This window comes from Quercus robur, chromosome 1 (genome assembly GCF_932294415.1).
Source record: "Quercus robur chromosome 1, dhQueRobu3.1, whole genome shotgun sequence".
NCBI classification, from domain to species: domain Eukaryota; kingdom Viridiplantae; phylum Streptophyta; class Magnoliopsida; order Fagales; family Fagaceae; genus Quercus; species Quercus robur.
Window position 1 is genome coordinate 32,222,969 of NC_065534.1, and position 21,057 is coordinate 32,244,025.

The 21,057-nt window shown below is 35.1% G+C and overlaps 2 protein-coding genes across 3 annotated transcripts; one reads left to right on the forward strand and one right to left on the reverse strand.

Moving 5' to 3' along the window:
• Nucleotides 1-642: 642 nt before the first annotated feature.
• On the forward strand, nucleotides 643-6,326 carry LOC126730915 (U-box domain-containing protein 13). 2 transcript variants are annotated; one of them, XM_050435008.1, is made up of 4 exons: nucleotides 643-1,108; nucleotides 3,421-3,537; nucleotides 4,098-4,553; nucleotides 4,804-6,326. In XM_050435008.1, exons 1-4 carry the CDS (start codon nucleotides 821-823, stop codon nucleotides 5,968-5,970), a joined length of 2,028 nt encoding a protein of 675 aa, XP_050290965.1. In that variant the 5' UTR covers nucleotides 643-820; the 3' UTR covers nucleotides 5,971-6,326. The 2 variants fall into 2 exon arrangements, with proteins under 2 accessions (XP_050290965.1, XP_050290966.1); XM_050435009.1 differs by having other exon boundaries at nucleotides 921-1,122.
• A 9,106-nt stretch (nucleotides 6,327-15,432) lies between these two features.
• On the reverse strand, nucleotides 15,433-17,113 carry LOC126730941 (dof zinc finger protein DOF3.6-like). Its single transcript, XM_050435010.1, has 2 exons — nucleotides 16,854-17,113; nucleotides 15,433-16,666 (listed from the first exon to the last, which is right to left on the reverse strand). Exons 1-2 carry the CDS (start codon nucleotides 16,902-16,904, stop codon nucleotides 15,755-15,757), a joined length of 963 nt encoding a protein of 320 aa, XP_050290967.1. The 5' UTR covers nucleotides 16,905-17,113; the 3' UTR covers nucleotides 15,433-15,754.
• Nucleotides 17,114-21,057: the final 3,944 nt, after the last annotated feature.

Sequence of the window (21,057 nt, forward strand, 5' to 3'; positions counted from 1 at the left end):
TAACCCATAACAACCACAGAGTTATTTAAAACAAAGAAAAAAACAAAGCACCCGACATATAGCAGATGATCTGCACCTGTCTTTTTTTTTTTTTTTGTGGGGTTAAAATGATCTGCACCTGTCGCTATACTCTCTCAGTAGTCAGTAATCAGTATACACAAAACATAAAAGAGTTAAGAGCATAATTAACCGGCGTGCGTTCGTTAGTTTAACAGATTCATCAACCAACCTTTTTTTTTTTTTTTAATTTTGTTATGTCGTTCTGTGTTCTCACTTCTCAGTAAATAGTAGCCGAGCCGAATTAAACAACTCAGACTCTCTCTCACACTTTCCCAGACACCATAGGGCAATGAATAAAATATTTGGAGGGTTTGATGTTTTGGTTTTTTTTTTTTTTTTTTTTTTGAGAAACAATGTTTTGTTTTGGTTTAATGATAAGGATTTTTACCGACATCACAATGCAAAAGTTTATAAAGGTAAAATAACATCTTGTTTTAATGATAAAGTACTAGGGAGACATTATATTAAAACTCTTAAAAAAAAGAAAAAGGTCCAACCAAACCAGAGTTAAATCCCAACCCAACCCCCTAGTTAAGCTAACACTCTCTCAGCCGCGCCACCAAAAGAAAAAAACAAAAAAAGCCTCTGCGCGTGTCGCACACCCGTCTCTCTCTCTAAAAACTCATGGAGACGACTATTATCTGCTATTTCGGCCTCGGCCGAGCTGTAAACAAAGCACACTGATAAAGCAAAAAAAGAAAGAACAAGAAGAAACGAACTTGACGGTGCGGTACTTTTGCGAAACGGTGCGTTTTACAGTATGGAGGAAGAGAAGGAGAAAGAGAGTGGAGCTGATGTGGTGAGGAGCTTGATCGAGATGGTCAACGACATATCGTCGATCTCAGAGTACAGGTGTACGGTCAAGAAGCACTACTGCAATTTGGCGAGGAGGTTGAAGCTGTTGATCCCTCTGTTTGAGGAGATTAGGGATACAAAAGAGTTGGTTGTACCTGAAGAGACTGTGGAGGCTCTGAAGTCGTTGAGGGAAGCGCTTGAATCGGCTAAGGAATTGCTCAGATTCGGTTGCGAAGGGAGCAAGATCTACTTGGTGCGTGCATTTCCGTGAGTCTCTTTTTTTTTTTTTGTTTTTTGGATTGGATTGTGTCTGTTTGGTTGCTGAGAAAATTTTGGAGGAAAGTGCGAGAAAATTTTACTGTTATTGTTATAACTGGAGCTGCCACTGGGACTTTGAGTTACTAACTTACCATCAGTCAAAAACAAATAGAGACGCAGCTTAGGATTGCAAATGAGTCTGAAATCGATTCAATTGCTAAATTTTCTGAGTTTGACTATTAGCGATTGCTTTGAAAATTGAAGCTGTTGCTGTGGTTTGGTTATATATGTTTGTTTCAGTGACATTGTTATTGATTAGATCAGTGAATTTTTATGTTCTTGGTCACAGTCATGTCATTTGTGAATAGCATCAAGGCCTGAAGTAGAATCTATTAATATAGTTATAATATGATTTTGGGTTGGTTTTATCGAGTGTCCCTTTCATGTATTGGATTGTGAAATTTAAAACATTCATAATTGGATTATTGTTGATGCTTTGTTTTTTTCTCCATTAAATTTGTACATCTTAATTGTACAATCAAGATGTCGAACTTGTCTCTTGTTATGTTTTATTCTATGATATCTGGGTTTGTGTTCTTTTGGTCATGCTGTCACGGACGGAAGCTAGTAATTTGTAACTGAAATGAAAATAAGGATACGTTTAATCTTGGGAGTATCCTTAAGTTTCTTTACATCTTGTTGAAATTAACTTTCTCCTCATCAATTTTCTGATTGTATTAAGCTCTTCCTGTATTACATGTGTGTTGCCATAGTAACTCATTTAAAGGATGTATTAGGCCTAGTTCACAGATAAAACCGGGGAGGTACCTTTGGGTCTTATGTGGGACATTTGGAGAGAGCATAATAACAGAGCTTTTGAAGGGTCTGAATGGTCCATGACGGATCTTAAGATGCTTCTACTGCTATCCTTGTTTGAATGGATGACTGTTTTACCATGCCATTTCTGTTCTAATTTGTTCGAGTTTATTGGTTGTTGTAACTTTTCATGATCTTACCAGCTGTGTACACACATATTGTGTGCTGGGAGTGAGTAGTGTCCATCTTTTCTAATAAATTTTTTCTTTACTTATCAAAAAATGTTACACCACCAGTGGAGTAAACTACTCAAATTCATGAGGGAGAAAGAGAGAGATGCACAAACAAGGTGAATTTGTTACTGTTCTATCATTTTATGCCACAAAAAATAGGCTTCTTTGGTATAGAGCAGTTGTCAATTTAGGGTTTTTGATGTCAAGGTTGCTGTACATGGTGATTCTGCTAGAGTAAAAGCCGCACCTAGTGCACAAAGTTCAAGCTTCTGTGTGGTCTTGGGCTGGTGGTTGGTAGGTAGTGACGTAGTGTTACTCCAATTATGGAGAGGTTGATTCCTGGACTCAAATCATTTTTTTTAGGGGGGGGGGGGGATTCCTAGACTTGTGCCCACAATATGTTGCTGGGGTGGAGGAAACTTGTCTTCACACCTAGGTCCAACCTTTGTTAATTCTAATAGAGTATATGTTAAAAATTAATACTTTCATCTAGTTAGAAAAGAGTGGCAATATAGTGGCTGTGATCCATGCAGTCATACACGCCTGAATTTAATATGGGGATTCATTGAGGTAACAGGTATACTACCCTAAAACAGGAGGGCCAAGGGATTCCATCTTTCTTGGTGCACATAAATTTGACAACCTTTTCTTTTTAGAAATCTAATGTATAATCTTGAGCTGCTATCAATTGAGAAGCGATGAAACAAGTGTACGGAGAGTTGTGAGAATGAAAACTTGGTCAGTCGACTTTTATGGGCATGGTAGAGTAGAAAAAGTGATCCATTGTTGACATAGTTTATAAGGATGATTAAAATGGCATCTTTCCACTCCCACATCCTTGTTTCCCCCTCTTCCCAACTCAAAAATAGGGAAGTAAGAACGAAAATATTCTTGATTTAAAATTTTTAAGCTGTGATTTTAGGAGAGAAAGTGTTTGGGGGTTTACGGATAAAAACAACTCATTGAACCTGATAGTAGGAGAAAGGGTTTGGGTTTTATCATTTTCTTTGTCTTTGAATGAAGGAATATTTGGTTACTTGCAATTATATTTAGATAGTACACATGCATGTGTAATAAATGCACCTTCATTTAGTTATGATCTTATATGAGAGGTGCTCTAGATTTTAGGTTTTTATTTTTTGATGACTTATGCTTGCTAGTCAGATGAGACCTTCTTTTGTAGTTGCTGATCCTTTGTGACTATCATATTTCTTTTCCTCATTTCTCTTTGAATTAACTTTCACTACACTGCTTGCAGGTCCTAGAGAGGGAGAAAATTATGAATAAATTTCACGAGGTGACAGCTCAACTGGAACAAGCTTTGAATGGAATTTCCTATGAAAATCTGGACATATCAGATGAAGTTAAGGAACAGGTAGAGGCTCGTATATAAATTGTCATTTTGTTAGAATGTAATTATCTAGGACCTCCACATGATAGTTCTCTTTCTTTCTTTATATTTCATATTAGTTTGCTTGCAGAGTCTACCTTTAGCTACATGCCTGATACTGACCGTAGTAGTCTTGATTTGAAGATCTGATGATAACACTCATGTATGACATACATGATTAATTTTAGAGTTTGCATCATAATTCCATTTAGCCCCCTTCTCACTATGTTGTTCAAAAAGTATTGGAGTGGCCCAAAAAGTATTGGAGTGGCCCCAAAGAGAGTTTCTCAATTCTATTCTTTTATGTTTCAATATTTTTCTAAGTTCTGCTTGAACTCTTTCTGTGTCCAGGTTGAGCTTGTTCTTTCTCCCATGTATGACATACATAATTAATTATAGAGTTTGCATCAAAACTCCATTTAGCCACCTTCTCGCTATGCTGTTCAAAAAGTATTGGAATGGCCCCAAAGAAAGCTTCTCATTTCAATTATTTTTAATGATGTTTCTATTTGTCTAAGTTCTGTTTTAACTCTTTCTGTATCCAGGTTGAACTTGTCCTTGCTCAGTTCAGAAGAGCCAAAGGAAGGGTTGATGCTCCCGATGTTGAGCTGCATGAGGATCTCTTGTCCCTTTACAACAAGAGCAATGATGCAGCAACAGATCCAGCTGTCCTAAGGAGATTGGCTGATAAGTTACAATTGATGGGGATAGTTGATCTTACACAGGAGTCGCTAGCTTTGCATGAGATGGTTGATGCCAGTGGAGGAGATCCTGGGGAGAGCATTGAAAAGATGTCAATGCTGCTAAAGAAAATCAAGGATTTTGTGCAAACAGAAAACCCTGACATAGAAGCTTCTGCAGGAGAAAAAGGTAATCCTTCAAGCTGCAGTGGACAAGTATCCAGCGACAAAAATTTTAAGGCCCCAGTTATACCAGTTGATTTCCGCTGTCCAATATCGCTGGAGTTGATGAAGGATCCTGTCATTGTTTCAACAGGGCAGGTATATGCACCCTGGGCTTGCTCCTTGACAGCCAAACTTGGTTGCAAAGTAGGATACAAATAGAATGCTTTTAATTGTAATAATGAGGTTGAATTGACTTTTGACTGAAAGATGAGAAAACAATATATGTGCTTTACTTTCTCACCCCTTAACACATGCCACATAAAAGTGGTTACTGGAGATTTGCTTATATAGTTATATCCATCCTACTACAACAATTTTCTAACAGGTCTTGTTTTCTCTGCTGTAGACCTATGAACGTGCATGCATTGAGAAGTGGCTGGATGCAGGGCATGGGACATGTCCAAAGACACAACAGATCCTTGCTAACACTGTCCTGACACCCAACTATGTTTTACGTAGTCTCATAGCCCAGTGGTGTGAGGCAAATGGCATTGAACCACCAAAAAGACCCAGTAGTACTAGACCCAGTAAAACAACATCTGCCTGTTCACCTGCTGAACGTACTAAGATTGAAAGTCTTTTACGCAAGCTCACATCCAACAACCCAGAAGACCAGCGATCTGCTGCGGGTGAGATCCGCCTTCTTGCCAAGCGTAATGCAGATAACCGTGTAGCCATTGCTGAAGCTGGGGCAATCCCCCTCCTTGTTGGTCTCCTTTCCACATCTGACTCCCGTACCCAAGAGCATGCTGTTACGGCACTGCTTAATCTCTCCATCTGTGAGGATAACAAAGGAAGCATAATATCCTCTGGGGCAGTTCCTGGTATAGTTCATGTGCTGAAAAAGGGGAGCATGGAAGCTCGGGAAAATGCAGCAGCTACCCTTTTCAGCCTTTCTGTTGTGGATGAAAATAAGATTACAATTGGTGCTTCAGGAGCCATCCCACCACTTGTGACATTACTGAGTGAAGGAACCCAAAGGGGTAAGAAGGATGCTGCAACAGCACTCTTCAACTTGTGCATTTTCCAAGGGAACAAGGGAAAGGCAGTGAGGGCTGGTGTTGTTCCCACACTGATGCGGCTGCTAACTGAACCAGGAGGAGGAATGGTGGATGAGGCACTAGCCATTTTAGCAATATTGGCTAGCCATGCTGAAGGTAAAGCTTCCATCGGATCTGCGGAGGCAGTGCCGGTTTTGGTAGAGGTTATTGGGAATGGATCCCCCAGGAATAGAGAGAATGCAGCTGCAGTTTTGGTGCACCTTTGTGCTGGTGACCACCAACATCATCTTGCAGAGGCCAAAGAGCTTGGAGTGATGGGTCCACTGGTGGATTTGGCACAAACTGGCACAGAAAGGGGCAAGCGAAAGGCTGCACAGTTGATAGAGCGTATGACTAGGTTTGTTGAGCAACAGAAGCAGGCTCAGGTACTAGCTGAGGCTCAAGCTCAAGCTCAAGCTCAGACCCAGCAGTCAGCAGCCACAGCCATCCTCCACAGTGAAGTCGGAGGATAGCTGAGGATTTTGTTTTCACTTGTTGACATTTGTTTTTGTTCATCTTATTCTACCTTTATTTCTTTGGTTCTTTTAAAGTAATTGAAAGAGGCGGCTTTGCTTCGGAGGGAAAGGTGGAAGATCACCTACACCCCTGTCTGTAAGTTATTCATTTGTTTTTGTGGGACGAGGACCTTATTTTGAAGAGATTATTCAGAGTGCCTTCAATAGGGGAAAGGGGGAAAAAAAAGAAAAGGAAGAAAAGGGCAGAGATGTATCTGACACTTGTGAAATGTACCATTGTAACATGTACGACTGTATCTGTAATCATCCTCGGTTTTTAATGAAGAGATGTTTCCTGTAGTATTCAAACCAAACAGTTTACATTTTAAGTGCAAATTCACAACCCAATCTTCTCAGCTATTGAAATTCAATTCAGGAAGCATGTAGTGAATCAGATACGATGCTGTGATTCAATCTTGTAGCACTTTATTTTGTCTCTTTTTTTTTTTTTTTTTATAATTTTTTTCTCTAAATTTTATTATTTTTGGATAATTTGATAGTTACAAATTAGGACAGCGGAGAAAAGGATTTAAATCATATATGCCTATATTAGAAACACAAGTGTCAATTTAACTACAGCTTATTGCAATACGCTTTGCTTGGTCGTGATCCAGGTATATATTATTCATTTATTTGAGCTAAAGGGAGATAGACTCCTGTGCTACGAGAGTCCCAACTTTTTCGAAAAGAAAGGAACAAGGAAAAGGAAAAAAAGGCATATTGCCAGCATGACGTTGGGTAACTTTACTACAACCCTAGCTTGTGCTCATGATTTGACTTTTGACTATAGCCCTTTGGGCCGATTCCCTATCAAACTAGGGCCCATCTCTATCTTTTCTCTCCTTTCTTTTGTATTTTGGGCCCAACTAAATGTTGAGGCTTTGGATTCTGGTTCCCTTTTGCGTTGAATCTTTCTTAAAATAAATAAATAGTATGATTTCATTGGTTTGAACTTTGCACTTTGTAGTCTTTTTCCTTGTATGGGTATATCAATTTATATGAATTAATAATTTAAAATTTCTATACCCTTTTTTTTTGAAACTAAAAATTCTATTATTGGATCATGGGTTTTTTTTGTTGTTAATATACACACCAAATTTCATATGTTTTGATAGATACAATAGAATTTTAATTTATTGTGTTCACTTCATAATGATTGCTAACTATCATCGGATTAATATACTAATTGGTTTTTTGTCAAAATTTTCTCATGCATTGCATGAACTAGCAATTAGTATTTATATCTATATAATAATATAAAATGAAAACTTTTGACCTTTTGTTGACTTATTCTAATACTGCCATACAAAATTTTTTAAAACGTGCATTTTTTCACACCACAATTTTTATATATATAAGTTTATTTTTATATTAATAAATAATAATAAATTATATTAACTTAAACTAATTAGAACTCAGTGCCATTTTGGATAAAACAACTTAACACTACTCAAATTCCGATTATATTAGATTGATCTTCTGTAAACAACTTATAAATAAATCAAGTATATCATGTTCTACAAATTCTCTAATTTAATTATTCATTTATTAATACTTATTAATTAAATATGTATCATATACAAACATATTTTTTTTATTATCAAACTTCGCCGGTTAACAACTAATATATATACATATATAATTCAAAACCTATATGGCCATATGTCTCGATTATATATACTACCATGATTATCTACCAGGTCAACTAATATGGGCTTTTAAGAAATAAGTGATAATTTCTGGTCTAATTAATCTAATCAATTTAATAATAAAAAATATCCTGTACTTATGAGAAATTATCATTATTGCCATAATACATTCATTGAAGCGCTACTATTTGAACTGATCAATTCCTGCCAAACATCAAGTGATATTTACCCATTGTTCTCACATGGTGCAAAGTCGATGAGTCCATACTGAAAACCATTTTTTTTATTTATTTATTCTATTCATCTAGTAGAGCATGTTTTTCTCTCATGCACATAAGGGTGGAACCTTGGGTTACATGTGTGAGTGAAGTTATACATTAAATAATGATGAAAAGAGTGAGTAATTAATATAATATAATTGAGAACATACCCAGCCCATTAGGCTTAGGCCTTTTGGGTTAAAGTGTGTTTTTATATGTTATATTAATTACTTAAGGAAGTTCCCTAAAATGTTTATCTCACTTACAAGTGGTATTAGAGTCCATTGTGATGTGAGGCAAAGGTGGCAAGGTTATTGAGATTCCTTTTGCAGTTGGAGTTAGAATGGAGTGTGTGTACTTAAAGCCCTTTCTCAAATGGAGTAAGCGAGTCCCTTTCGCAGTTGGAGCGTGGACAATATATTGTATTGAGCAAGCCCATAAAGCTCGCACAAACGATCTTGGAAAAGGCCTAATAAAGGAGTATTATTGCCAATAGTTTTAGACAATGGTGAAGTATAAGGTTCCCATGGAGGATAAAAATGTGCGGGGTTTATACATGGAGGCCCATGGATGATGCATTAGTGAAAGAAAAAGCTCATTAGGTAAGGGGAGCAAGTAGGACTTGTTTATGGCTCATGGAGAGGTCTTAAAACTCATAGAGAGAGGAAAAGACTCACATGTGAGGAGAATATTGTTTGGTTACATGTGCGAGTGAAGTTTTGCATTGAATAATGATAAGAAGAGTAAATAGTTAATATAACATAATTGAACACATATCTATTGAATTTAGGTCTTTTGGGTTAACGTGCATTTCTATACGTTATATTAATTATTTAAGGAAGCCCTTCAATGTGTTTATCTCCCCAATAGATCCAATAATTTGAGCACAAGGGTGGACCCACTTCTATTGATCATTTTCATAAATGGCCCAAGAATAATTTCTCCATACTTACCCAGTTAGCCAGGTCCAAGTGCCAAGAAACAGACTTTTCAGTGGGGGGCTTTGGAGTTAGGAGCGAAAGGTATAGTTGACAGCTCACACTCACAAATAATGCTGCATATCCAATCTCTCAACATTAGGCTTTGGCTTTTAAATTTCTGGAAGAAAAGGAAGTGCCATTCCTGCAGCTTCGAGTTCGAGGTAACGCTTTCTTGATTCTTTGACACAACACGATATAGGACCCATGTTGTGGGCCTTGTGTTGTTGTGTCACCTCACCTTCACTGCATGCTATCTACTCCATATGTGTAGTTGAGTTTGAGTTTTAGTGGACCACTCTTTAACCTAGCTTACTGCATTATACATTCTGCACCATATCATTTGAATTGTTTTAGACGCGCCTGCAATAGGTTTTTTCATTAAGATTTCCCCCGTAAATATAACACACTATAACTCTATTAAGTTCAAGGAGATTCTATCTTTTTATCATTTTTGTTTGAATCTCCGTATGTGAAAGATTAACTATATACATACATTTCATAAAAAGAAAAAAGAAAAAAAAAAGAACCCTATATATATATATAACACAAATATGGCAAAGGGGTGATCGATGTGGGGAGAGAACATCCATCCTCCAATTTTTACAACATTTAAATGAAAAGGACCTATATCCTTTCCAACTTGGATATTGGCTGGCTTATTTTTGCGGGCTCCTGAATAGCTTAATTAGTTTATGAAATTAATAATAAATTGTATATGAGTATATGACATTTCACTTATATAGTTAAATGTTGTTCATTTAATTGATGGAATACTTATATACTTCTTTTTTGGTTTTTTATTTTATTTTGTTTTGATGAATGAGTTACTTCCATAACAAACAGCTTTTTTCCTTTTTTGAGAAGAAGCAGCAACAAGTTCATATCACAATTCGAAATACCAGGCAGTTATTCTAGTACAGAAAAGATATATAATCCACCAATTATACAGTAACCTATTTTGCACTGAATTTTTAAACCCTTGCATCTCTCCATTCTAGCCCTAGCAACATTTCTTAATTCGTCCCAAATTCTTCTCCTCATTGTTAATAAGAATATCATGAACTCTTGCATTTCTTGGATACCAAACATGGTAAATACTGGCAGCCCAAACTAGCCAGCATATGGTATACTTTAACACATTTTCCCTTCAACGAGTGAATACTCCAAATTTAGCACATGGGACCATCTATTCAATCTACCTTTTGACTTCGCACAGATTTATAATACTTGCTGCCACGATCTTTTAGTAAAATATAGTAGCATTCATAAAATAAATGGTCCATACACTACTCCAATTGCCTTTTGCTGCTTTGCAGATAAGACACAGGAGATCAGCATAATATCCTCGTTTAGCAAGCCAATCACGGGCGGATAACTTGGCCTTTGAAAGTTACCCAACATAAGATTCAATTTTCACAATTTTTTCAACTGGCTGTTTTCTCCTAATCTTTTTCCAAGCTGACTTGCAAGTAAATTCACCAGTGGAAGAAAGTAACCACTTTAATCTATTTTTTCTAGCTTCATGGACTTAATTCACCTAGAATAGAAATTTGAGTATCATCAACTAGGCCATCAAACCTAGTTGGAGGCCAATTCTAGCTCTCATTATGAAGGAGGTTGGAAAACTTTTCGTTAATAGAACTGGCAGTCGTATATGTACTATTAAGATGCCAATTATCATGTCAAAGAAACAGCTTGCCTCAATTACCAAACTTCATGCTGAATAAAGGCTAAAGGGTCTTGTGCCATGTGTCTTAGTTTTAAGATTTTCCATTAACCTCGAGTGCTTTCTTGGGGACCGCGAGCAAATCATAAACTCCTCCATTTCATCAACTCCTGGAATTTTTACACACTATATATTCATTTTACTAATGGAATTCTTTTACTTACTTTTTCAAAATCTTACTTTATTGCTATCAATTTTTAAAAGAGAGGATAAAAAAGACTTAAACTTTATGAAACATGAATGATTTAATATTTGTAAACAAATGTTGAATCAATAGTTGTTCAATGCACTAGGTTTTGGCTTGACTTTGAGCTTAAATTCAATGAGTCAAGTCCATTTAAGCCCAAGCTTTACTAATACGCTGATAGCAATAAAGTAAGATTTTGAAAAATCAGGCTGAGCTTAACTTGTTATCAATAATAAAAAATTACACGGCTAGACTCCTATAGGCGCAAGCTTACTGCCTCTAATTTAGCCATTTTGGCCTAGTTTTATAATATTTCCCTTTAACCAAAAAAAAAAAGCTTTAATATTAGGCTGATAGGTGGAAAGTTGAGCTTCAGTATCAAGCTGAAAGTAACTCTTTTTTTTTTTTTTTGGGGGGGGGGGGGGGGGGGGGTGTGATAAAAATCAGGCTGAGGTTAACTGGTTATCAATAAAGAATTACTCAGCTAGGCTCCTATAAGAAGTGTTCACCTTCTATCTTGACCCCTAGCACTTCATTCATCAGAAGATTAATAATAAAAAAGGTTTACAGCATAAATAAAACAATACATTTCCGTTGGTCCAGCTTATTGTCAGTTTGTTTAGCTTTATATATGTATTGAAAGAACCAATTTAGACATCAATGCCTTGATGAATTCACTATTGTGACTCATAACAGTTTTAGAACATCTCCAAATTACTTCTTTTACATAAATGCCTTTTACAAACAACTCGTCTGTGTTAATGACTAGAGCCTCTGATTGACTAGGTCGTGGTTTCAAGCTTTGAACACAAATAAGGATACAAGCCTATAAGAATATCTATTTCTATACTCACAAGTTTATTAGGATGGAGGCTTTATTTTATCTCTATGTAGTATAAGGTCACTGCTTGTGTTACTACAAGGCCTTTTGTAGGTGAAGCAAGTAGCTAGGGTTAAATACAAAAGGACCAACGTCAATTAAAACACGTAGCTGAACTAAGTCTATAATTTTTTATCACTTGAACTGTGATCGAATAATTGTCAAACATTTTTTGGATTGATCGAGTAGCAATCAAAAGTTGGTTGAAAGCTAACGTTCAATTCATCGAGAGTTGATTGAAGAACAGTTGAAATCTTAATAGAAAGTGTTAGGACATATGTGATTCACTTGTTAGGAACATATGTCACTATTTTGTGTAATTGACTAATCCTTTGACAAAACGCACTTTACTTGTATTTGGATAGATTTAGGATGTGATTAATACTTCAAGAAATTTTGTTTCAAGATCAAGTGTTGAAGATATGCAAGTCTGTCTAAGATTCAAGTTAAAAAAATGTCTGTCATTAAAACTCGATAGTTAGCTCGACAGATAGCCATCTATCGAGCTTAAAGAGCTGTTCAGCCCCGTGGCTCGACAGATACCCTATCTATCGAGGTTTATAAAAAACAGATTTTCAGTTCTGTTTTAACTCTAATCCGTATTTATGTGTTTGAGCATTCTTTTCTCACAACCCTAGATATATAAAATGATTATTTTAAGGGCCGTCAAAGTGTACACAAGTTGCACAAGTGTTGAGCAAAAGTTTGTTCAAGCAAATTATGACTGGAAACAGATTTTTTCCTAGTTCATCTTTCTTGTGAAGAAGTTGTTGTGTTTGTACATCATAGAGTTTTGTGACTAAGCATCTTTTTGATCTTCATTGTTGGGATGAATTGAAGAACTTTGCAGCCAACAACCTTCTCTAGTTAGTAATTGAAGTCGCGTACTGGGATCTGTGCAATTGGTTAATCACGTACTGGGAGCCGTGCATCGAAAGGAGAAATTGTCACTACAGAACAAGTCTAATTGGGTATTGGGGTAAGGGTTCAATTGTAGGTTGGTATAAGGTACTGATATTTCTTTACTTATAACCGCTTGTTGTGATAATAGTGAAATTTCGGGAGTAGTGATCTTAAAATCACCCGGTAGGGTTTTTGCCGTTTTGGTTCTTCCCATTCGTAAATAAATCACCGTGTCAATCTATTTTCTGCTTCATACTTAGTTTATTGGTGATTTGTTTGTGCTACTACGCGTTTGCATGTTAATTAACTTAATTAATTCACTTGGCTAAATTAATTGGTTAATTTATTACAAAGGGTTAATTCGTTTTTGGCCTATCAAAAAGTCTTCTTTGAATTGCATCTTCGCACTTTGATCTTGAATTGAATAATAATTACAGACTTACCAAATATTACATTATTGCGGAATTTGCTAATTTAAAACCTAACATTTATATATAGTTTTTTGGGTAAACTACATATTTGATCCCTATCAACATATTTCAATTTAGTCCTTAATCTTTTAATTGTGTCAATTTGGTCCCTAATCTTTCAGTCTCGTGTCAATTTAGTCCCTGTTATTATATCTTGAATGAAAATTGATGACATGTCAAAAGGCCAAAATAAAATTTTATTATATTGTCACATCAATGAAAGCTAATTTTTTATTTTGGCCATTAGACGCGTCATCAATTTTTATCTAAAAATTAACAGTAAGGACTAAATTGACACGGTACTGAAATGTTAAGGACCAAATTGACACAATTAAAATGTTAGGGACTAAATTAAAATATGATATATAGAATAGGGACCAAATACATAATTTACCCTAGTTTTTTATATAAATGTTTTTAAAAACTTACTTATTCTATATACAACTTATTTTTATCCCTTTTATCTTTTGAGAAAAATAAATCAATAAAATAAACTTCTCTCTATTTCTAACACACACACACTTAAAATGTAGTTTGTGGCTTGCCGTCATATTAATTTACTTGATTGTTCTATATGTCCCACCTAACGTTAAGAAACAGAAAAAAGATGAAGAAGAAAAAGGAGAAGAAGATGACGACCATGAACAAGACCAGGAAAGAAAGAGAGAAATGCAAACTTGGGCCCCTCTCCGTGATGACAATGGCATAGGTTTGGCCAATATATTAACCCTAAAAGCACGGTAAAACAGATAAATTAAAGAAAAGAAGAAGCACTTCTTAACAAACAGATCTGAACATTTTACGACTATCTATATATGTGGTCTCCAACATGTAGAGCATGGATTTCCGAGCCCTCCTTTGATTGCTCTTCTTAGTACCACAGAAGCAAATTGACACTCCTTTTTATTGTTCCCTTTCTTTTCTCTTTATTACCCATTTACCTCGACATTTCTCTGAATTACAGGAATTATTTCACTGCCTACATGCCATGAGAGAGAGAGGACTGAACCTTTTTATATGTGGGAGTACACTATTTTGAAATTGCTTTATTCGTTCTTGCAAGGCAGCCTTGGTCCTTGCAAAAGCAAATCCATGCATTTATTCCTGTTCTTTTTATAGACTACCAAGCCATTTGGATTTGAATAATAATGTTTGTAATTATTAGTCATTAGTGTGTAAGAATTGCACTGATTTCTTAATCAAATTTGAAGGGCATGGGAGGGAGGGAGGGGGAGAGAGAGAGAGAGAGAGGGACAGGCATACATACCATATTAAAACAAAGCTTTTAAAAGGTCTCACAATAATTATTTTGACCATAAAGCTCTGGTCTTACAATATTATTCTTCCAACAACGAAATTCTAGAATACTTAGGTTTGGTTGAAAATGGAAGTTTATGGTTTTGAGTGAGATTTTTGGCGTTTTCTTAAATTGTTGCCTTTCACTTCCTCATCATTCATTCTCACAACCAACAAATAAGTACGTCCCATCTTATGATTCTTATCTTATTATTACACAATCTTCTTTTTTTTGGTCGGATATTATTACAATATCATTAAGAGTACTGTTGTTGTGTTGTGTGCCACTGTAGTGTACATTCTCTCTCTATCTCTGGTCTACATGCCTAAATGTCTGAGTAAACCGTTTTTTTGGGAATATGAAAACTGAAAACGAGGACGTATATCATTACCAAAAATAACAAAAGAAGAAAAGGAGAGAAATAACCTCTCAAATGATGAATCTTCAAGAAGGTTTATTGGATTACAAATTTTGACATGACTAGAGGGATGGCGAAAATGTGAGGAGGAGAACCAATGTTCCTCTCTCGGAGAGTAGCTGAGAAGTATCACATTTTGGATTTGAAATGGATCCATTTCATAGAGAGGCAACAAAATGAGAGAGAGAAAGGGAGAGAGACGTACAGAGCATTATCAGCTACATAAATAACAAAGTACCTAGACTAGCTGACCGACAAAAAGGATCCAGATTTATGAAGCTCTACTGCAACTTTCAGTGTCTTCTTCATTTAGTGTCAAGTAGTGAGAATGATATATACAATCAAATCACACAGACCTATCTAGCACAATGCAGACAAAAACTACTTGGACTTTTCCCAGTTTAGTGTTTCATGAAAAGATTCTAAAGAAAAAAAATATTCCTAAATGTCCTCACAAATTGAATCGTATATATATTAAGCAAACAAAAACTAATGGGGGCTCTCATCCGCTTCATTTAGTAGTATTATCTATCTATTTTCGTATATAGTACAGGTTATTTCTTGTGCAAAATGCTAGTTATATATGTACTGCTGAAGTTTCCCACTCAGATATACATGGTGCCAAAACTTGTGCATGAAGAGACATAAAATTGGGAAATAAGTTGCCACGAAGGTTTTCTATAGAAATAAAGCTCATATATAGTCTTATATATAACAAACCCCATCAACTTACACACACACAATATTTCTGCAAATAAGTCCATACAATACAGAAAGCAAAAAAAGGTACACACAAACAAATTAACAAAAGTAAATGAATACCGATACTACCATTTTTTTTTTGGTTCTTCCTCAGATCGGGCATCATAATGAGAGAGTTTCCTCGATTCAGCTTCTACAATTTCATCACATCTTATACAGCTTCTTCCATTTCATCATGGATTAAAACTTTAGCTTCATGGTGAGTTAGGATTACAAAAGTTGGCTAGTGGAAGAAGAGTTGAGACCTGATATATCTGTCCAAGCATTTCCTCCCCAGTTGAGACCAGATAAATTTTGGGTTTGGCTTGCTTCCATTTTTGTGAGCTGTGAAACCCTAGAACTTGAAGACATAGGCATAGTCCTAAGCTCATTATCTCCAACCAAAGGAGATGGTGCTTCAACACCATGATCACTTTGAATTGAGTATAAACCTGAGGATGAATCAAAGCCACCCAAGAAAGGAAATTGATGCAAACGCCATTGATCAACTCCTCCTCCACTTGGTAAAATTGTGCTGCTAATCCCACCTGAAGTACTATTTCCAATCTGATACCCCATATCAGTCTGTGCTTGGATATCATTGAAGTTTAAGCCAGCAAGATTTCCCACACCATACCGGGTATGATTCTGTAAAGAGGCAAGGTAGGGTAATTGAAAAGGTTGCTTAAGTGGCAAATTGTCACTTAGGTCTGAGGAACAAGCAGGAATTGCATTGTTAGAGTTGGAACAACCCGTTTGTCTCTCAGTGGAATTAGCAGGAGATTTAGTGCGACTGCTTTTGTTTTTCTTGTTTCTACGGCAACCTCCACCAACTGGAACACTTCTAAGGGCACCCCCTTTGGTCCAGTAACGCCTACATGTCTTGCAGAAGTGACGGGGTTGAGTAAGACTGTAATTGTTGAAGTAGCAAAACTTGGTGTTGGTGGATTCACACCGTGGACACTTGAGAGCTACCTCTGGCTGTGGTAACTTGGCTAACCTTGCTCGATCAGCCATCGAACCAGGCCTAATCGAGCAAGCTCCAGCGCCGACATGGTGGGTTGGTGGTGGAACCAGTGGTGGAAGAAGCTGTGGGCTTTGAGCACTGTCATGACTTCCTTGTTGATGATGATGATTTGGTTGCTGCAACAAAATAATAAACACATGTAATTGTGATCCATAAAGAAAGAAATATATATCTGGTATATTCAAGAAGAGATCAATAAAGAATAGGAATAATTTATATCTTTTTAATTTGGTCTTCTTTTTTTTTTCTTTTTTTTCTTTTTGGGTTGAGAAGGGTGTGGATGAAATTTGAAGAAAACCTTACCTGCTGCCAATTGTGAGGATCTAAATAGACCGGAACAGATGAGAACACCATGGTTTTTGATCTTTTTTTTTCTTTTATAAAGTTTGATGGGTCTTTTAGAAATATGGTGGAGAATCACACTAAGGGAATACCAGAGCCAAGAAAGAAAGGGAAAAAGAGAATTAAAGAGGAGGAGGAGGAAAGCTAAGAGAGGCTTTTGTTTACTTTGCTCTTATTCTCTCATTCTCTGCTCTCTTTTTGTTTTATTATAATTTTTAGGGTTTGAGTGGACGAAGTTTCTTAGCATATAAGCTTCTTTTGATGCTGTGGACTGTGATTTAGTGCTAAAAAAGTGACCAGTGGCTCCCCATGCATGTAAGAGAGAGATGATGATGATAATAGTGATGATGACACTATAAAGCATTTTCTGAATGTCTATATGGGTAATGTGGTGGGATCCCGCAATAAAAAGTACCTAAATAGAGACCATCATAAATGAAAATATGGAGTACATGCCATTCAACACCAATAACTTTCTATTGAGCTTACTTTGAAACATTAGCATTAGATAATTATCAGCTATATTGATATATATATATATTTACTTGTTATATATCTATATAGGACTCCTAAGAGGTTAAATATTCGTACGTGCATGATGACTTCATCATGAATATTTTAGGGAACAGCGTGATGGAAAAATAGTTTAGGCATAGAAAGAGACAAGCATCCAAAAGTAAGCAACTATAAAGTGGCATCCAAGGAGATGAACATGTATTCGTAAATTGGTAATACCTTATGGACAATGTTCTACATTAATAAAATTTTCCACCTTTTCATTTAAAGCTGAATTTTAGAAATCATGAAGTAGGGTAGATGTTGTACATATATTGAGGGCGAAAAGATGAAAAAAAACAAGTTGAATGAATCACTTTGTAAGGCATAAGATTTTTTCTTAAGGAAATGACTAGAGTGCACACAGCTTATTAGTCTACACTTAATACAAAAAAGTTACAATTTACAAAGGAATTCGTGAGTCGTGATTGTACTATTTTCTTAATATGTTTTATTTCTTTATGTGAAAAAAAAAATTAATATATATTTTACAAGATTTTTTTACATAAAAATTCAGTTGTAACTAAGTATATATCACATATATGTAAAGTCTTATTTGTCCTGACCAAGAACATTTAGTAAAACAAGAATTGAAAATATACCAAAAAACTTTTTTTTTTTTTTAAATGTATGGCCTAGAAAGGACATTTGAAACTATTATTTATGTCAAAATTTTAAACTATTAAAACGATAAATCTAATCGTTTAACTTTTATTATAACAAACGTATACAAAAAGAACAGAAGGACTGGTTTACATAACGTGCAAAATTCAAATAAAATTACTATCATGTCACTAGCTAGGATTTGTTATTTGCAAGCTGAGTATTGCTTGAATTGTAATCAGGCACCTAGGCATATCTAGCTATTTACTTATGATATCGCTGATATCTATACCATATATAAATAAAGGTATAGTAAAGAAACATTTACGGGACAAAAACATCTATATTGTAGTTACCTTGGTTTCTAAGTGGTAGCTCAAAAAAGCTAAGAGTCTTGTAACTCATCAACTTATATCCAACATAGATGTTTAAGATTCAAATTTCCTATTCTCTATGTAATTATTGAATTATAAAAGAAAAAAATTAGGTATAAATACACAAAAACAAAATAAAAAACTAACGGTAATATGATAGCTAGGCTCCTAGGTAAACTAAGTTGTTTTATACATACTCTTGTGGTATTTCGCCTAAGTTCTATTAGAACTATGTGGTTAAATGATTAAATTTATTATCTACTAAAAGTTTAAGGTTTTGAGAGAATTGATAATTTAAAATAGTATCAAAACATAAAATCTTGAATTCAATTCATGTCTTCTTCACAGTACCTCCCATTTAAAATTCGACATGATACCCCATTGAAATCAACGTTTTCTACCATCCTTTCTATTTTCACTTGAGTTGCTTCCTAATATTTTGTTTAATAAAATCATAAATTTATTTTCAAAAGCAATACTATTTTGGGGCCTTGTTCTAATATTATTCTTAAATGATCAGCTTGAATGAAATTTTTTACTTTTTCTTTAGGAAACTTTTTCTTTGATTTTACCAATCTATATCTATAAGCTATAATTGAACATCAAAGCAGAATGTTTGTTGATGTTCTATAGGTTCTTTTAACGTTTGAAAGAATCAAGCCTATACTTGGAAAAAAAAAGACCTATTATAGATAACTTTTACATGTAAAATTCAACCCATAACAATATCTTCTTTAGTTTAGGACCTAAGTTATTCTAACATGCAACGAATGGGGAAAAGTGCTAGTAAATTGCAAAAGCCCTATGTTTATCGATCTCTGTCAACTTTTTAACCCGCAAAGTTGCCTTTCAACTTTAGCATTAAACGATTGAAGATGAGGATATCAACTTGTAATTTGTCTTTCTTATTTGTTTCTTTGCTTCTTTTATGTCACTCTTTTTCTCTTGAATCCCCCCTTTTTATAGATTGAGACCTCCAAAGCGAGTGGGTAGAAAATCATGAGCTGCACAGGTGGGTAAGTGGAAAGGAACAAGAACACAATATCTTCATCAATAAGGAATCTAGTTCCTGGCAAGTTTTCCCAAGCTGAATAGTCGTTTCATGACTATGAATATATGTGAGCAGCCATAAAGACGCCACTTATGAAGTTTTGAACCTACTTATTGTGCCATTGGCACTTTTAAATTACTGTAATATTTTTCTGTTTCAAATTCTATATTACATTAATTTTATAAAAGTTAGTGTTTGTTATATACACCTTATTACATATTACATCAATTATATATATTATACACAAAATATTTTATTAATATTATCAAAATTGAACAATAAAATATATAATAAAAATTACCTTGTATTAGATGATGGATTCTAGAAGCAAATTGTGAAAGAAATATTTTTATCAATACTAAAAATTATGGTAAATGATAAAAATAATTTTAAGTTAATAGTGAAATTTCTTGAAATTTTTTATAATAAAATTTTTAGTCAAAGTAATATTTTAAACTTTTTCAAATTTTGGTAATAGAGTTATAATAATTTTAATGTAGTTATTATAGTGGGCCACATAACAAATGGTATAAACGTGAATTGACTTGTAAAATTCAATTTTTTTCCCTATTATATGTACCTTTTCTCCTAATGTCTATATGATAAGAAGGAATTATCTTTTCTTTTTCTTTAAACTCCGAAGACAGTAAAGCAAAGATTTAGTCCCAGGCTCCTAGCTTTTGGTTCAGTCAAAATATTACTAACAAGGTGGCTACCGTGCATGCACTTCCTTTTTAGAATAATGACGCAAATAAACATAAAATTGACAAGACTTAACAAGAACAAACGTATACACAATATCAAATGTCTTAGAGGAAAAATATTTGTAAAGTTGTAATTTTCAATTATGTTTTGTTGGCTTTAATTTTATGTCAAATTTGATTGTATTTAATCAATCATGTCCCTGTATGTTTGTGAGATTTAATGTAAAGGTTGAGTGTGTGAAATTTGGTGAAGAACTATGAAGAAAAAACAACTCACGACTTACTCGCGAAAGACCACATGAGAAGCACATGCTGGAAGTTGAAGAATCAAGTGCCAAGAGGCATCTTGTGACTAAGCCAACTCGTGAGATGGCCCACGAAATGCACTGCCAACTTGTTTTAGTGTGCTATACTCATTTCTTTACCCACGCTATAAAAGCCCACATTACCCACGAAATTGTAAGGAGACTTTCAGAGAGAAAACCCTAGAAATAGACTTGAGAGTTAGAGATTTGAAACCCACAATCATCTACACATTTCTCTTCATTTTCCTCTACTCCTATCTCTCTAATTACAAATCCTTGAGAGGTTCTTAGCCTAAACATATACCTCACCCAATTTAAGTGTTGAGAGTTGTTTTGGTGCGTGATGAAAGTATTGGCAGAAGCTATTCTATAGTAAATGCAATTTGGAGCTAATTGCAGGATCCAGATAATTAGTGAAGAAAAGACTCGGTGAAGTCCTTTGGGAGCTGGAACTTAGAGGGTTCAAGTACAGTGGGAAGATTAGGCTTGGAGGGGTTTTGTTGATATCCTTGTATTCCAACTTTATTCACTAGTGGATCATTTTGGCTTGGAGGGCTACAAAGAGGTTTTTTG

Coding starts and splice junctions, on each gene's coding strand:
- LOC126730915 (XM_050435008.1), top strand. CDS start 821: ATGGAGGAAGAGAAGGAGAAAGAGAGTGGAGCTGATGTGGTGAGGAGC. Junction 3,538..4,097: donor CAGATGAAGTTAAGGAACAG/GTAGAGGCTCGT, acceptor TTCTGTATCCAG/GTTGAACTTGTCCTTGCTCA. Junction 4,554..4,803: donor TCATTGTTTCAACAGGGCAG/GTATATGCACCC, acceptor TCTCTGCTGTAG/ACCTATGAACGTGCATGCAT.
- LOC126730941 (XM_050435010.1), bottom strand. CDS start 16,904: ATGGTGTTCTCATCTGTTCCGGTCTATTTAGATCCTCACAATTGGCAG. Junction 16,667..16,853: donor ATCCTCACAATTGGCAGCAG/GTAAGGTTTTCT, acceptor ATTTTGTTGCAG/CAACCAAATCATCATCATCA.